Below are 17,064 nucleotides of genomic sequence, written 5' to 3' on the forward strand. Positions count from 1 at the left end.
ATCTAGTAGGTTTGGGGACTTTTGAGGGAAAAATGACTTTATGAAAAGGGTAATGGATAGAAGTAATAGCCGATATAGGTAGATCAAATACATTCTACATGTGTAACATACAATACAGATGGTTGCTTAAAATATAAATTCAGTGTATATTTAACTCGGTTCAACAGACAATACCAATAGAGCTGTTTCCACAGATGGAACTCAAAAAAAGAAAATGTGTTTTTTTTTCCGTAAAAATATTGTACAACAAATAATGTTCAGTTTAACAAAAGACCAGGAAGAGTTTATTTTATCTTGTATGCACGATAGTCACTCTAACATATGTGTTTTACAGAATTGCATCTCAGTCTCACAGAAATGTTTTAAAATAAAGTAAAAACAAACATACCAAAAGTACTGAAAATGTGAGAGAAAACAGTCAACCACCCCATGGGAAAAAATAGAACAGTGACACTTGTAGGAAAACACATTACGTGTTCACATGATATAGCATTCATTTTCCATAAAGGAATGGAAATCCGTGCATACACACGAACACGTTAATAGCAGACTTGTCAATATTGTAAGCACCAATTTTTCCACTACTCCCACATGGTGACACTGGTTTTACTGGTTTATAAAACCCTTGGGAAGTAAAGATTTCAGGTATCGCATATAAATTATGCAACATAACTTTGAAATAAACCATTTTCACTTATTTTGGGTTCAGGCTTGTTGTAAATTAGGTCTTCATAACTTGCAATACAGTAGAATTCGGGAATCTCATTAACTTGTTTTTTAACATATATTTAGTGACATACGTAAAAACCAGTGAACAGGATTTTGGCCTAAAATTATGATGTAACAAAAGCAAGTAGAAGTGTTGAAAACGGCACTAGAGAAATTACTTTGAATGTTTCCCGCCAGGAGTCACAACTTTTTTTGCAGTAATGTATGGACCCGTTTTTATATATTATCCCCACATCAAATTTAGCATATGTTCTTAATGCGCTATAAGGAACCTCAGTTCATATAACAACAAACTGCACATCAGCTTTACTTTTCCCTTAAGTTATTTGGCACAAGGATGGAGTTTTTGTGCCTGGTATCAACCTCTCATTTGACGCCACAACTCACTCGATAAGTTTCTTGGCCTTGAAGAATCTCCGGAGGTAAAAGACTTGCCATGTGGCAAGAGCAACAAGACAAAACATGGAGAACACACTAAAGTAGAGCACACGTAGGCTGGTCGACTCTGGGGAGAGAAAGAGATAAGATCAGTGTGAAAACAAATAACAGAACCAATGGCCATGGAAATTGCAGCATAAAACATTCCACTTTCTAATGTACAAACTTAGTTTTATATTTAATTCCTACAATTAAAGTTATAGAACAACAACCAGCAATGTTTCCAATGGATGCAGTGTAAAGACTATAAAATGTATTACTTTTAGATGCTGTAATTTTCAATGTTGTCCTGCATAGGAATGTGCTCATTTAAATATACACTGATCAATTCATTCATAAATAAATGTTGTAGTGCGTTATCAATTTTGATTTGTATAGATTTATATTCAAATAGAAAAGCAAATGTTTAAAAGGAATACTGAATGCAATATGTCACATGTTCTTTAAACATATAGTAAGAATATTTTATAATTATATACAGTGCAATAACACAAAGCACTAGTATTTCTTAAAAGGAGAATTCCACCCGAAAATTGTTTGTTTTTATAGCCGACTGCCCCAACTAGCAGAACTGTGAAGATTTCATGTCAGGAACCCCACAGTTTGGAAGAACACACCACCTTCCACAACAACCACCTTCAGAATGAATCACCTGGGAGTTGCAAAGGTCCACAAAGTAGACCAGTGACCAAGTGCATGGTTGTCCTAATATAACCTTGGTACTAATTAAACCTGCTGCAAGACACTGGGGGCTAGATTTACTAAGCTGCGGGTTTGAAAAAATGGGGATGTTGCCTATAGCAACCAATCAGATTCTAGCTTTCATTTTGTAGAAGGTACTAAATAAATGAAAGCTAGAATCTGATTGGTTGCTATAGGCAACATCCCCACTTTTTCAAACCCGCAGCTTAGTAAATCTAGCCCTGGGACTCAGACTCCCATTGCAGGTATCACCAGTATGACCCTGACATTAATGGAGCCAGTAGTTCAAAACTTCCAGCACAACACAGAACAAATAACAAGCGTTATCTGCACCCCCACACTAAATAGTCTTCTTAAATCCATCAATTTGCTCTTCTATGCTTATTAGCTTTTTATCCCGGTCATTCTCTCACCATTTGTGTCCCTCATTTCTTCTTCTCTTTTCTTCATGTAAGTAAAATCTTTAACAATAGAGTCTGACAGGTCCTCAAGACGCCTTAACTCCACCTCCAGTGGCTTCAGCTTCTCTGCTTTAGCCATCTAAAAGGTGAAACAAAGAAGGCAGTATGTGGTTACTACATGGCATTATATTAACTTTACTAAACATCTAGGGCCTGATCATCTTTGGACGCAGGAAGTTTGTGCCATATCTTGCATGAAATAGCTCTGCACATGCTCAGGAACGGACCTCACACCAGTGAACGCAACGGCATGCAATTCATGTCTAAAGGCAAACAATAAGGACAGCCTACGATTTGAACGGGGGAGGGAAGGGGCGGACTAACGCAGGCAATGTATAGTAATGGGGTTTCAACGCAGCTTTGGCTGATTCGAGGTCTGTGTTTCTCTAAAGTACTTATTTTTATTTTTTTTAACCGTATCATTTGCACCAGCTGCAGGACAGCTGTAAGTGCAGACTGATAGTGATGGCTGGCACGGCATAGTCTATGTATTAAAAACTACACGTATGCGTGCCACTAGATAGCAAAGAAAATGTGTATGCAAGGAATATCGACTATATAAACGCATTGTATGCCCATGATGCATTAAGAACATGTTGATTTATGTATTTAATGTAAAAAAAAAAAAAATTATATATATATATATATATATATATATATATATATATATATATATATATATATATATTAATGAATATAGTATTATGAGTTGGTAATTTCTTTTATACATTTTTATTTTTTGAATGTGTTCCGATTTTATATTGTACATATACATATTCTGCTCTGCGTTCTGCCTGTTAACATACAACAAGTACTGTTTAGGCAGAGCGTACTTATACCCAGATTCAAATAGAAACGTATCTTGAGATCCGCTTGGATTTGAATACAGACGTATTTAAGCTCATGTTCCGTCCTTGTTTTAAAAACGTGACTTCCGTGCAGGGTGCGTTTGAAAATGAATCAGGCTAAAAATGTGCTCTGTGTAATAAGTATATATCAAGGATTAGATATGAATGACCTGTATTAAGCCTTTAGTAAAAACTGTTCTAAGACAAACTTACATCTTCATAATTCTTAGCTTCCACTCCATGTTTCACGTTCAGTACAATTAACTGATCTGGAGATCTCCCTGCATCTGGGAATACAGAACATGAATTTCAGGCTAAACACACCAACTCTGACATAGATTTTATGATCAAGAGGCTAATTCCGATATATGTGTCATGATGAGAACTGACCAGAAGAGCCTGTACTTTCAAAGCACACTTCATACACTTCATAATCATCTGTAGTGAAGGCAAATTTGCCCTTCTTTGCCTCATCTTTGGAATATAGAAGGTGTCCTGCCGAATCTGTAACCTGTAAAAAAAATATAAATATATAAATAAATAAACAAACACAGGAGGCAGCAATTGGACACTTATCACAGTCACACACAGTGAAATTGTGGTCACTGTTCCACCACACTTTCCATCAGTTGACACATACTGCAAATTGTGACTAATAAAGTTTAAAATATCCTAATTGTCCTTCCAAGGTGAAGCGTGTCTAGGTAACTTAATTTAATTAAACCAGTAAAAAACACAAGACTACAGATTCATCAATTTGAAACTGTCTCAAAACAATCATAACATAGGAGGTTTTAAAGACTGCCAATACCAGGAGATTTTGTAACATTAATCATCAGGTTTTAAATCTATTTAAAATAAGTTCACAGGCTTAAAGAACTATCCCAGATAATAGAAAACAAGTAAATAGCGTCTCACAAAGACAATTACTCAAGTTTGCTGATCAGTAGACATTTTCCAATGGCTTTAGATACTGGAGAAATAGCAAGTGAAAGCTACTACACTATCAATTGAGGGGTATGGGCGAATGCTGTAACACCGCCCTCTGCTGCTTGGTGTCTTGATTGAAGCTTGAGGGTTTCTCAATCCCTGTATAGTGCATTCTTTCTCCTATACAGATATAAACACACAGAGTGTAGAGAACTTAAGTTATATATCCCCTATGTCCGGCAGAATTATTCCATAATTCCATAACACACACACATACACTATATGGACACAAGTATTCGGACGTTTGATCATTACACCAATCGGAACTGTAATGACATGTATTCAAATATATATATATATATATATACACACACACACACACACATTAAAATGGAGCTGGACCCCCTTTTGCAGCGATAACAGCGTCCACTCTTCTTGGAAGGCTTCTACAAGATGTTGGAGTGTTTCTGTGGGAATTTGTGCCCATTCATTCTGTAGAGCATTTATGAGGTCAGGCACTGATGTTGGACAAGAAGGCCTGGCTCACAATCTCCATTCCAGTTCATCCCAAAGGTGTTAGATGGGGTTGAGGTCAGGACTCTGTGCAGGTCAGTCAAGTCCTTCCAAACCGAACTCATCAAACCATGTCTTTGTAGTACTTGCTTTGTGCACTGGGGCACAGTCATGTTGGAATAGAAAAGGGCCTTCCTCAAACTGTTGCCACAAAGTTGAAAGCATTACATTGTCCAAAATGATTTGGTATACTGGAGCATTAAGATTGCCCTTCACTGGAGATAAGGGGCCTAGCCCAAACCCTGAAAAACTGCCTCATACCATTATCCCTCCTCCACCAACTTCGCAGTTTTCATAATGCAGTCAGGGAGGTAACGTTCTCCCGGCATCCGCCAAACCCAGATTTGACTGCGAAAGAGAGAAGCATTATTCGTCACTCCACAGAACACATTTCCACTGCTCCACAGTCCATCAGCTGCTCCACACTCTACAGCTTTACATCACTCCATCCGACACTTGGCATTAGTCTTGGTGATGTGAGGCTTACATGCAGCTGCTCGGCCATGGAAACCCATTCCATTAAGCTCCTGCGCGCACAGTTTTTGTGACTACATCAATGCCAGTGGAAGTTCGTAACTCTTCGGCTATGGAATCAGCAGAGAGTTGGCGACTTTTACGCACCATGTGCCTTAGCAGTCGTTGACCCCACTCTGTGATTTTACGTGGTCTTCTGCTTCATGGATGAGTTGCTGCTGTTCCTAAACGCTTCTACTTTCTAATAATATCACTTACAGTTGACAGTGGAATATCCAGCAGGGATGAAATTTCACAAACCAACTTATTGCAAAGGTGACATCCTATCACAGTACCACTCTTGAAATCAGTGAGCTCTTCAGAACGACCCATTTTGCATCACAAACGTTTGCAAAACTGTATGGCTAGGTGCTTGTGATTTTATACAACAGATTTGATTGAAACACCTCAATTCAATAATTAACAGGTGTGGCCAGATACTTTTGTCAATATAATGTGTGTAAAATTATAAAATTTATATATATATATATATATATATATATATATATATATATATATATATATATATATATATATATATATATATATATATATATACATACATACACATACAAAAGCAATAGAAAATGTGACATAATTGTGCCAGACATAGGAGATATATATAACTTATAAACACTACATGCAGTGCAGAGAACATATATATGTAGCATGACTGGTTGCACTATACAGGCAGAGACAGCACAAGCTTCACTGGAGACACCAAGCAGCAGAGGGTTCTGCAGGGCGCCAGATAATTCCAGCTTTTTCCCAATCCTTCAATTAAGTGCTAAAAAAAAAAAAGACAATGAAGCATTACATAACGGATAACTTCGCTATGCACCATAATAGTAGTATAATGGACAATGCATTTACTTCTATGGTCCTTGTGGACACAAATGTCCCATCTGATTTATACACACAGGTGCTTTGTAACATGCTTGCAGGAAAATAATGTACACAGCCAACAATCAAACTACACATACAAATCTGTATAAGCATCACATATTAAAGTAAGATGGCAATAAGAAAACTAACCTCATGAATAAAGAAGGTAAAGGGAATTTACAAAAGAAAGGTACACAATACAATGCACATTACAAGAAAACCTTCACGTTTTATGATTGTATGTTACCATAGGAAGAAACCGTCTCACAGCTCCGATTCGTGTTACACGTCATGTAAGTATACCTTGAGGTGTGTGATCAATGCAGGCTGCTCGGCCACCTCATAGTCTCCAGTCACCAGCACATCTTTATGGATTTCCTCTTTAAGGCACTTCTTGCTTTCAGCTGGTAAATAGAAGGAGATAGCCCCGGTCCCGGGCAGGAGGAGACAGGGGCTGAGAAGCAGCAGAAGCCGGATCATAACTGCAATAAAGGGACTTCCAGGTACAGAGCTGGGAAGTGCCGGGTTCCTAGGGGCCCTACTTCCGATGTCGTGTAACATCTGCGTTCCACACCTCCCCGCCCATCCCCGGGGACGCCCAGCGATTGGATGCCGATCTTTGTCAATGGACATCTGCTCGTTCTGGTACTTGTACGAATCACAGGCAATGGGCGTCACTGCCTATGTCATTAATCCTTGTTCATCCGCTGGCTGGTTGCTTCACATGGTCGCGTCTCCATTTATGTGTATGAAAGTGACGACATTTTCCTTGAGGCCCAACATGTTATTATTACCATATGACGACAGTGAACAGAAGAGCAGAAATACATTTTGGGTCCAATAATTTTCTCCAGCGTGGTTTGTCCTATCTGTTTCAGTTTTTAGTAAAGTTTAAAAAAAGACAAATTATGTCTGATTATACCTCTCAATTGTCCATTTTAAGTTTGGTGATATATGTAAATTTGCTTGGTGGATAGAAACATTTTGTAGCAAAAAAAAAACACCCATGTTAGAATAAACTTTGGGGATTAATTTACAATTTAGTGCAAATAATAATGATGCGCTGTAAGCATTTGCAACAAATAAGCTGTGAGTATAGTTAGTGTAATGATAGATACTAGCAGAGCCGGAGCTAGAATGCCTGGCGCCCCCTGCAAAAAGATATATTTGTGCCCTCTTCTATAAATTTTTTGTTCATTCAATCATGCTTTTCTTCTGTTAATACAAATCATATAATAAACTTTAATAAAGAGAGTAATACAAATAAATATATTAAATAGCAAAGATTTATGGTATATGAGTAATATAAATGAAGAATATGTATTCTTTTTAATAGAATTTAAAATTTTTGGTAAATTAATGTGGTGAGAAGTTTATAAGTGAAAAGAATGCCCTCTCCATAACACTACACCCCCTTCATCACACTGCGCCCTCATCACACTTTTGCCCCCTTCATCATCACACTGCAGTGGTGCATGCAAGGGGGTTTCGGGGTCTCCAGAAACCCCTCCCCTCCGCTAACAAAGTGCCCCACATAGCGCACTGTACTATACAGCAGCTGCGGCGCTGTCAAAGAAGTGTCTGCGGCGGTGCTGTATTGTGTACAGCACCGCCACGGACGCTTCTTTGACAGCGCCGTGGCTGCTGTATAGTACAGTGCTGCCGAAACGGAGCTGCTGCGCATGCGCAACAGCTCTCTCACTTTTTTTTTTTCGGTGGGGGGGAATCCCCCCCTAACAATCCTGCGTGCGCTCCTGCACTGTGCCCCTTCATCATAACACTGTGTCCCTTCAACATCACACTGTGCCCCTTCATCATAACACTGTGCCCCTTCAACATCACACTGTGCCCCTTCATCGTAATACTGTGCCCCCTTCATCATAACACTGTGCCCCTTCAACATCACACTGTGCCCCTTCATCACCACACTTATGCTTATACTGTGCCCTCTTTTTGATCACACTGTATCCCCTTATGATCACACTGTGCCTCTCATGCTGCTTTTTACCCTCTTCACCTGTATCACACTGTGCCCTTCATGCTGCTGTTTCTCCCCTTCACCTGTCTCCCCGTATTACACCATCCATACTGCTTTTGCTCCCCTTTACTTACCTCTCTATTGCCTTCTTTCTTCTGTTTTGTGTCTTTTGTTTTCTTGTCTTCTGTCTTCTTTCTTGCTTGTGACTCGTGGTGCTTCTTTGCTCGCTCTATACTGAATATGTCAGTGCACACGTAGCAGGGAACATACTGTGTTCTGCCGGCCCTGGATACTAGACTGCTAAAAGCTGATATTGCACAATATTGCTAGCCTGTTTATTGAATGGCGGTACTTCCAGGAACGGATTGGACATAGACCTTACAGGAATTTTCCCTGCAGATCGATGGCACCCACATGAAGTAATTGAACTGCTTGGGGGCAGGGACATACTAGTCCAATCCCAAGTCCAAAGATTTGGCCCAGCATCTCTGTAGTGTTGGCTGCACTCTGCCTTTTGCTTTACAGAGGTAGAGCTGCCATTTGATGTGCTCCTGTGCGATCCTACCCCCACCACAGCTTGTCCTCTATCCCCCACCCCAATACTGTGCACCAAACAGTCCAAGTAGAATGTGAGTAGTATTCCCCCTCCCATGCTCAGTCAATTTCCCCCCATGTTTGCCTCTGCCAGCCTCCCCATCCCCTATGTATGTCTGCATCTGTCACCCCTTGTTTTGGCCTTATGACTAAGAAGTTAAGGGTAAGTACAACTAGTAGCCCATGGTTCACAAGACCCAGCCCACAGTAATAAGATTAAGTTAAGGGCAGGGACTCAGAGATACCAATTAATGATGAGCAATAAGCCACGTCTTCTTACAAGATAGTCATGTTGGGTCTTAAGGAAAGTAAGGCAAAAAAAGGAGTACATGTTCTCTGTGTCAAACCATGTTAAATAGTTGCTTTTCGTGCACTACTTGCATCACCAAAGGAAGCCCTGCCAGAAGTGGAAGCAGAAAGTACAATCTGTATAGTAATCAAAGAAATATAAGCATAAGGTCAACAGTTTGTTCCAAATATGTATATAAGATTTAAACAAACAGTAACAACAGAGAAACAGGGTTTGGTGGGGAGGGGGGGAAGGAGGCAGGTGGCAAAACCAGGGAGGTCGGGGTATCACGGAAGAGTTACTAGATATGGCTAAAGCTGGGTACACACTACAGATAATTTCCCCGAAAATATCTGTAACGATTTTACCAACAATTAAAAGTCCTGATGAGCATGCCGATTCATGTGTACATACCTAGACAAGTTACCTTCAGACCTGTGCTCTTCATCTGTCATAATCAACTGCTGAAAAGACTGTGACTCTGTAAACCCTATGGAGAGCTACACAGAGCCTACACAGCTGGTCATGAGTGCATACACACTGCAGAATTTGTGTAATTGGGGCACTCCAAATAGATAATAAAAAATATTTAAGCTTTAATGGTATACATTAAAATTCAGGGTAGAGAATGAGCGAAATATAAAAACAAACATGTAACATACAGTGATACAATACAAATTAAGAATGCAAAACTATGTTGCATAGGCTCCAACAATTGAAAAACACACAGTTATGTGCACAAGGGCTGCAATAAGCCTTTGTGCAATTAAGGGGTCATAATAAAACCCCAAATGAGACTGGTGTTACTCCTGCATAATAATATCCTGGATATAAAGAAACCTCAATATTATGGCCTGTGTGAGTGCCAAATTAAATCAATGAGAGCACTATAAGTATATGCCTCAATTGTAAGTAAGAAGTATTCTTACAAGTACTCTTTTGATTATGACGGCCTCGTTTTTATGTGTTTACAATAAAGTGTCTGAGGATTTTACACTATAGAGCATTGCTCTTTCTTTTTATTTTTATAAACGGACAAGTACAATCGGATGGTTTATATCGGGATCAGAAAGGAAGATCTAGATACTTCGTGACATGCCTGATTATCATTTGGTTCTAATTCCTTTGATGAGTGAATACAGAGAAGCACACTGAATAAAGAGGAGTGGACACACCAAGGATATGAAAATTACCAAAAACTGAAAATATATGGCCATTGAATTCCATTTATAACAGTATCTGGATTGTTTACTAATAGCGCCATTTCTGTTCACAATTTTGTTTAGATTCTATGCTGTAGGGATTGTTCTGTATGCCAGAAATCCCATCCCTCTGTGACAGTACAGCCACAGTTGAAAAGGGATTGCAAGCATTCATGTGCAAAAATAAGAGGCCATCTGTTGAGAGAGAAAGAAGACAAGGTATATCAAAATAGTGTTCTCAAGCATCGTACACTCGTAGGTGTAGTTGTGAGGATATTTAAATTGGCAACAGAACCCTCCTTGACTTGGGCCTGAAAACAACACGTGAACAAAATTATGCACCAGAATTGGGATGTCTTTTCTTCCATTTCGGGGCGTACAGCTTTAAGTGAACCTGAGGTTGTGACTTAATTGGGAGATAACAGGATTGTTTGTGTTAATGATGAATTTGAAAAGTTAGTCAAGGACTACCAGTGTAGCGGTGGTCCTGTGCCATAGGTCGACAAAGTGGTAGTGAAGCTAGCTGGGTAGTAGGTATTTGACTACTGTGGGTTTTTTCAGCGGGCATTTGTCAGTGTCCCATGATTGGACAATTAAGTTGGGAACTACACTATCAAGGTCAAATGTTTTTTCAAAAATGGCGTGAACTCGCAGAAGCCACTTGGTCAGATCTGCATCTAGCTCTTTGTTTATCTCCAGCTCTGCAGGCACCTAAATTTAATAGGAGGTTCTTTGGACGCTTCTGGGGTCAGCTTAGTCATTGTATTGTCACAGGAGAAAGACGGAGTTGAGAATTCGGTTTTGTATTTAAGCTGCAAGTACTCACTAGAGGACAGAGATACACTGCTGTGGGAAAGGATTGTCTCACAATCAAGTGGGCTATAGAATGACTCCTATACTATCTGTTCGGAAGAAAATTTCCTGTGATAACAGACCATGCACCATTGCATGGATACAAAGTAATAGAGAGGTGAATGCCAAGGTTACTCGTTGGCTTTTAGCATTGCAGCCTTTCAAATTCGTGGTCGAGCATATGCCAGGAATTTTTCATCAGAATGCAGATGCCCTGTCTAGGAAATATGTGCTCCTCGCAAGGTCCACGACACCAAACTTAGTGATGCTAAGGGGAGATATATGTGACAAAGAAAGTTGTAGGCTGTCCTTTTCCGAGAGGAATTGTAAGGATTTGACTCACAATCTGCAGAATAAGGTGCCAGATAGAATTAAATTTTTGCAGAGTGAGAATCCTAGGTTGAACATACACAGGTGAAAGACTGGGTCTAATGAGGGGTTGATTGTATTTAAACCTATGTGGCCAGTGACTAAGCAGGAGTTCTCTGTCTAGCCAGAGCTAGGGCATACTTGTCTACTTTCCCGCAATTCCCAGGAGACTCCCGAATTTCGGGGAGTTCTCACAGACTCCTGGAAGAGTAGCCAAAGCTCCCTCATTTCAACAGCAGGGAATGGAGGGCTGGGGTTTAATCGCTTCATTAAGCTCCGCCCCCTCCATTCAATGCCGTAAATTTCGGCTTTTTAGAGTGGGGGCGGATCTCCCAGGGGAGAAATCTTAAAAGTTGGCATGTATGAGCTAGGGTCACCTGTGTCATCCTGACAACACTGTGCTATGGATTATTGGTGATGTGTACAATTAAACCACCTTTAGTCAAGAAAGAAGGCATTGTGTCTGTCATCTGCTGGATGTCAGTGTCATATATATATGGAAGTTTCCTGTATATTGATTGAGAAGTGCCATTTACTCTGGGACATCTGGTACGCATAATATATATTTCTATATATAGATGTGAACTTACTGGTGTCTTTTTCTTGAATGTTATACATCTGGGAAAACACTTGAATCACTCTAAACAGTTTGTTGAAAGTGGTGTCGTCACTCTCACGTGGTGTATTATATCATACATTACAATATTACGCTTTGCCTTTGCTGCATTATCTTTCCATTGAGTTGAGATCCAGAGGTACAATTCTCAAAGAGCATCCATCTTACTTCAAGATTGCCTATTCTAACCTTACGGTACGCATGGTAATACAAACTTTGGTTATTACAACCCCGGTATTACACTATGAGGCACCCTGCCTGTGTTTTGTTACAGTGTATGTGTATATATATATATATATATATATATATGTGTATATTTATATATGTATGTGTATATATATATATATATATATATATATATATATACATATATATATATACATATACGTGTATATATAGATATATATACATGTATAGATATATATATGTATATGTAGATAGATTTATATATATGTATATATAGATAGAGATATATATATATACATATATATATATATATATATATACATATATATATATATGTATATATATATATGTGTATATATATATATGTATATATACATATATATATATGTCTGAAATATATAGTGTGTTATCCACATATGGATATGTAAACCTGTTATTTGTATAAACTGACACAGATTTTGATTGTAAGATGTGGTGAGCGCCATGATATTTTTTTTTCTCTACTCTTGAATTGGAAAATGTATTGGACTTTAATCACTGAGTACCGGGAAGAGATTGGAGCCGTTACTTTATCTGCCTTTCCTTGTACGTTTTTGATTATTACAGGTCGCGGTTCCTTTTGTTAGCAGAGTCCTGAAACTTTTCATGTACAGACTGCACTTTTTTATATAAAGTTTAATCGCAGCTGCTGCTCAAACTACATTGGATGAAGAAAATAATTGTTTTCTCAAGTCTATTTAATATAGAATTTTAAAGATGTAGAATTATTACTAGTATTAGTACATTTTATAAACCTGCGTGTATTCATTGTTTTTAAATGTGCTTTTTATGTATCATTGACAGTGGTTATGCCACCCTTTTGTCCATTACGGTGTGATCCTGGAGCATTCTCACCTACTTTTTTGAGCTCATGTCTGGAAGATGAGGAGGAGAGCTCCATGACGTCAGGTCAGTTGGGACTCAATGATGCGATATACATCACACCCCGACTAATGGGATACAATGATGCTATTTGTGTCATCATGCTCCACCCACTGCAGTGTGATGATGTGATACCCACCATTACACTATGTTGGCCAGAGAGTTACAATGTGAATCATGTTTTCAAGAGCTTATGCCCACCATATCTCATTCTGGCCGAACATCAGGGAGATTGCCAGACTCGGGAGCCGAGACATCACCCACTATTTCAGGGGTCTCCCGAACAAGCATGCCCTGGGGGTGTCATAGACACCTCTCCAGTACAAAGTACTTACTACCCAGCCAATCACAGCTCAGGGAGACTCGAAGAGCTCCAAAGCTTTTGACATGGGTGCTGATTACCTTTTAATAGATCACTGCTACATGGCCTCAGAATGTGAAGTCCTATGTAGAGCTTCCATCTAATTTCAGACCAGAAAGTAATCACTTTAAACCATTTGCTTCCATGAGAATCTAACTGTATTAATAGGCCATGAAGCACAACTTTATGTGTGGCAAAAAGAGATTCGGGTCTACGATGTGGTATTTTTTACAAAATATTTATATTGTTATATTATGTTCCCCAGCTTCACAGTATTAATCACTAAACAGGTTGATTTGACAGTCTTGGCTTGGTGCACTATTGGTCCCATCATGCCTCTTACTCCATTTAATGTCTCTGCAGTTCTGCATGTATTTTGCTCTTCTCACACTCAGGACTCTGGCCTTAATATTTCTATACTGCAATCTTGTCACTGTCTCTACTTGTAGTGCTCAGTTCTGCTTACCCCTGGATGACTATAAGGCAAGATCAAGGCTATGTCTATGGTTTTGAACTTGACTCGAACTCTAGTCATTATGTAACTCTATGAACATAGCGATCATACAACAGCAGCCCCTCTCTACCTGGCACCTCTCACATACCTCGCGCCTCCAGGCCCAGGGCCATCTTTCCCATTGGGCACGCTTGGCAACTGCCCGGGGGCCCCTCGGGCAAGCAGGCCCCACAGGCAGGGCTCTGAAGCTCTGGGGGAAAAAAAACAACAATTTTTTTTGGGGTCACGAGGTGGCGATCCAGCTCCCTCCCTGCTCCCCTCCTCCTCGCACTGAATGTTGTGATGACGTCATACCGGCATTTTAAGTGTGGACCGCAGCACAGAGGAGCCACGACTCAAAGGACAATAAGAAAAGAAGGACAAGAGAAGAAGGCGATAGAAAGGTAAGTGAAGGGGGGCAAATAGAAGAATAATGGAGGGCACAGGTACAGTATTTAATGCAGGGGCAGGAAGGGGGGAAACCAAAGGTGCATGATGAAAGGGGCAAATTGCCCTCTGCAACCTCTAAAACTGGTGAGAGAGGTACTTTTCAATCTTCTAATCCCTCCTGGATCCCCTCTCTGGGCAGGGACTACCAATACACAATTATGGGACACAGGCTACTAACTAGTGCTAAGCCTAAGGTGTGATAGTAAGTCATAAGTCATTCATTTCTGGGCAAATAAAACAATTATTTTGATTCTGAGATTATCTGTCTTTTATATTAATATAGTCATTTGTTCCTCTGTTGTGGGCAGTGTTTTCTTTTTTAAATTTCATATTTACTGGTCTTGACCTGTTTTTTCCTGGAAAACTCAGAATAAACAGAGGGGCAAAACCTGTAAGTGGCTGGTTGATGCTGATTATGAGGTTAAATTGCTTCTATGTATTCAAATATTGTATAGTTTTGCTGTGTATTATGGACATTAACCAGTAGAGTGCACCATTGCTTTAGTTTTATACAAATGTCTATATAGCATTCAGAGATAGGCACTTGTGTGGGCCAAGCCTGTACAGTAGGGTTTAGACCTCAACTACTCTTCTCATTGACTGCCGACACACATCATGAGAACTGTCAAAACACTGCAGTCCTTGTGTAAATCCATGGTTTCACTACAGTAGATTGTAAGCTTGCGAGCAGGGCCCGCTTACCTCTTTGCCATTCTGTAATATTGTTTTATTACTGTGTTTGTTCTCAATTGTAATGCTGGTGCTATATAAATATCAATAATAATAATAAGGTTGCACAACATTTAGATCTCAAATAAGCCTTTGCCCTGTTTAATTGACGGATCAGTTCAAAAACAATAATAAAATTAACTTTATTTACTATAAAATTGTATTTGTATTATGTGTTTCATTTTACCATATTGGTTTCCTTTCCTTTTATTATTAAGTAGCCTAAGTGAATGATATATTTTTTTATTTTAAGTGGGGCTTGAAGGGAAAAATAAAGGGTCTGATACGTCACGGCACGCAGACTGAGAGCAACGTGCGTTTATTTACAAGTGCAGTAAATCGGCTGTGCGTACTCCCGAATTCAACAAGGAACGGATTTGAAGATACGTGTAGTGATGCATTCAGGTGTTGGTCTGGTCTACTACACAAGACACTGCAGGATGTATCCAATATCTATGTGAAATATACATTTGCAAAAGATCGTACAGAAAAAAAAGCTATTGAATTAATATTATCTGTTAATGATATAAGCATTAATGACAGAACAGTTAACAAAAAATAAATATTTTTTCCAAAAAAAATATATTTATTAGGATGCTCTTAATGTCTACGAACATAAAATACATTTTTACGTTAGATCCTGATTGCAAAGACCTGTTCTTGCATGTATATGAGACTGTCATCATTAGTACTGAGGACTTAGTCTAGACCTGCAGCTGGAGCAGGAGAGACGGCAGAAAAACAAGTAACTTCGTGATGCCCAAAGCCTGATTCAGACGTGACTGCATACACTCAAGTTTGGCACGCCCTTACTGTACATTGACTACGGGCGAGCATCCCTGCCACGCCCTGTTCACTCCCAGAAATCATAGGCTGTAGCAAGTGTCCTTTCCACACATTGATGCATTGAATGTTGCTGCGTTTAATTGCGTATGGCTGGTTCTGGGCATGCTCAGAGTGATTTTGCGTGCGATACATACAAAATCGTCAGATGCGTGCCGTGATGAATGGGGCCCAGAGTTTTTATTTGGTAGCATATTGTACTAGATTTCATTACTGAAACATATTTTCAACAATAGAAATAAAAAGAATAACATGTCAATACTACAAAACATAAACACTTTTGCAAATATATGATAAGGCACTCGCCCCATCAAGGCGCTCCTGCTTATAGGGTAGTCCTAACCCTAAACAATGAGAGTCTCTATATTGGGTCATATATAACTTATCAAGAGGTACCCCAGGAACCTCCAAAATAGCAGTAGAAGGATCAGCATTCCTTATCAGCTTCTGATCCCACACATGCCTCTCCAACAACAATATGGAAATGAAAGTTGCTCAATCAATTTATAGGTTCACAGTGGGTGCTTGAAAGGGTAGGATTATCAAGCACCTGCTGTGATAAACTGACTGAGCAACTTCCAAACCGCTAGTTTACAGCAGTGTGCTTGGGGATTTGTTCTGTGACTGTTTCCTTCTGGCTAACCCCACTCTTTCAAGCACCTGCTGTGAACTTATAAATTGATTGAGTAACTTCAATTACTGTATTGTTGTCACGAGCCACGGCGGTACTCCGCATCCTGGCATGATCTAGCAGCCGGGCGCATGCTCTAATTTCTATGCTCTGTTTTTATTCTTTAAGATTATCCTTGTTGCATAGATGTAGGAGGGTGTAGGGACATCCTACAACTCCAGGGGGAGCTCTCATATGATTTAAACTGGTTCATTTATATTTTTATACATGCTTCCTGGTATGCCAGTTCTAGCTAGTAATTAATTAGCAGCCTCCTGAGGCTGATTGTCAGCCCTCTTCTCCTCTGTCCTGATTGGCTCTCAGTACTATTTAAGGCAGTGAGGTCTGAGCTTCCAGGTCCCTGTCTGCTAACCTGCTCCTGTGCTGTTTGGTGTAAACCTTCTGGATTGACTACTGTGTATGACCTTTGCC

At 39.5% G+C, this 17,064-nt stretch overlaps 1 protein-coding gene across 1 annotated transcript; it reads right to left on the bottom strand.

The window, feature by feature from the left end:
• Nucleotides 1–256: 256 nt before the first annotated feature.
• On the bottom strand, nucleotides 257–6,727 carry LOC142104129 (transmembrane emp24 domain-containing protein 10-like). Its single transcript, XM_075188627.1, has 5 exons — nucleotides 6,383–6,727; nucleotides 3,569–3,689; nucleotides 3,392–3,465; nucleotides 2,283–2,409; nucleotides 257–1,234 (listed from the first exon to the last, which is right to left on the bottom strand). Exons 1-5 carry the CDS (start codon nucleotides 6,710–6,712, stop codon nucleotides 1,113–1,115), a joined length of 774 nt encoding a protein of 257 aa, XP_075044728.1. The 5' UTR covers nucleotides 6,713–6,727; the 3' UTR covers nucleotides 257–1,112.
• Nucleotides 6,728–17,064: the final 10,337 nt, after the last annotated feature.

Source organism: Mixophyes fleayi, chromosome 10 (genome assembly GCF_038048845.1).
Source record: "Mixophyes fleayi isolate aMixFle1 chromosome 10, aMixFle1.hap1, whole genome shotgun sequence".
In the NCBI taxonomy this organism is placed as follows: Eukaryota; Metazoa; Chordata; class Amphibia; order Anura; family Limnodynastidae; genus Mixophyes; species Mixophyes fleayi.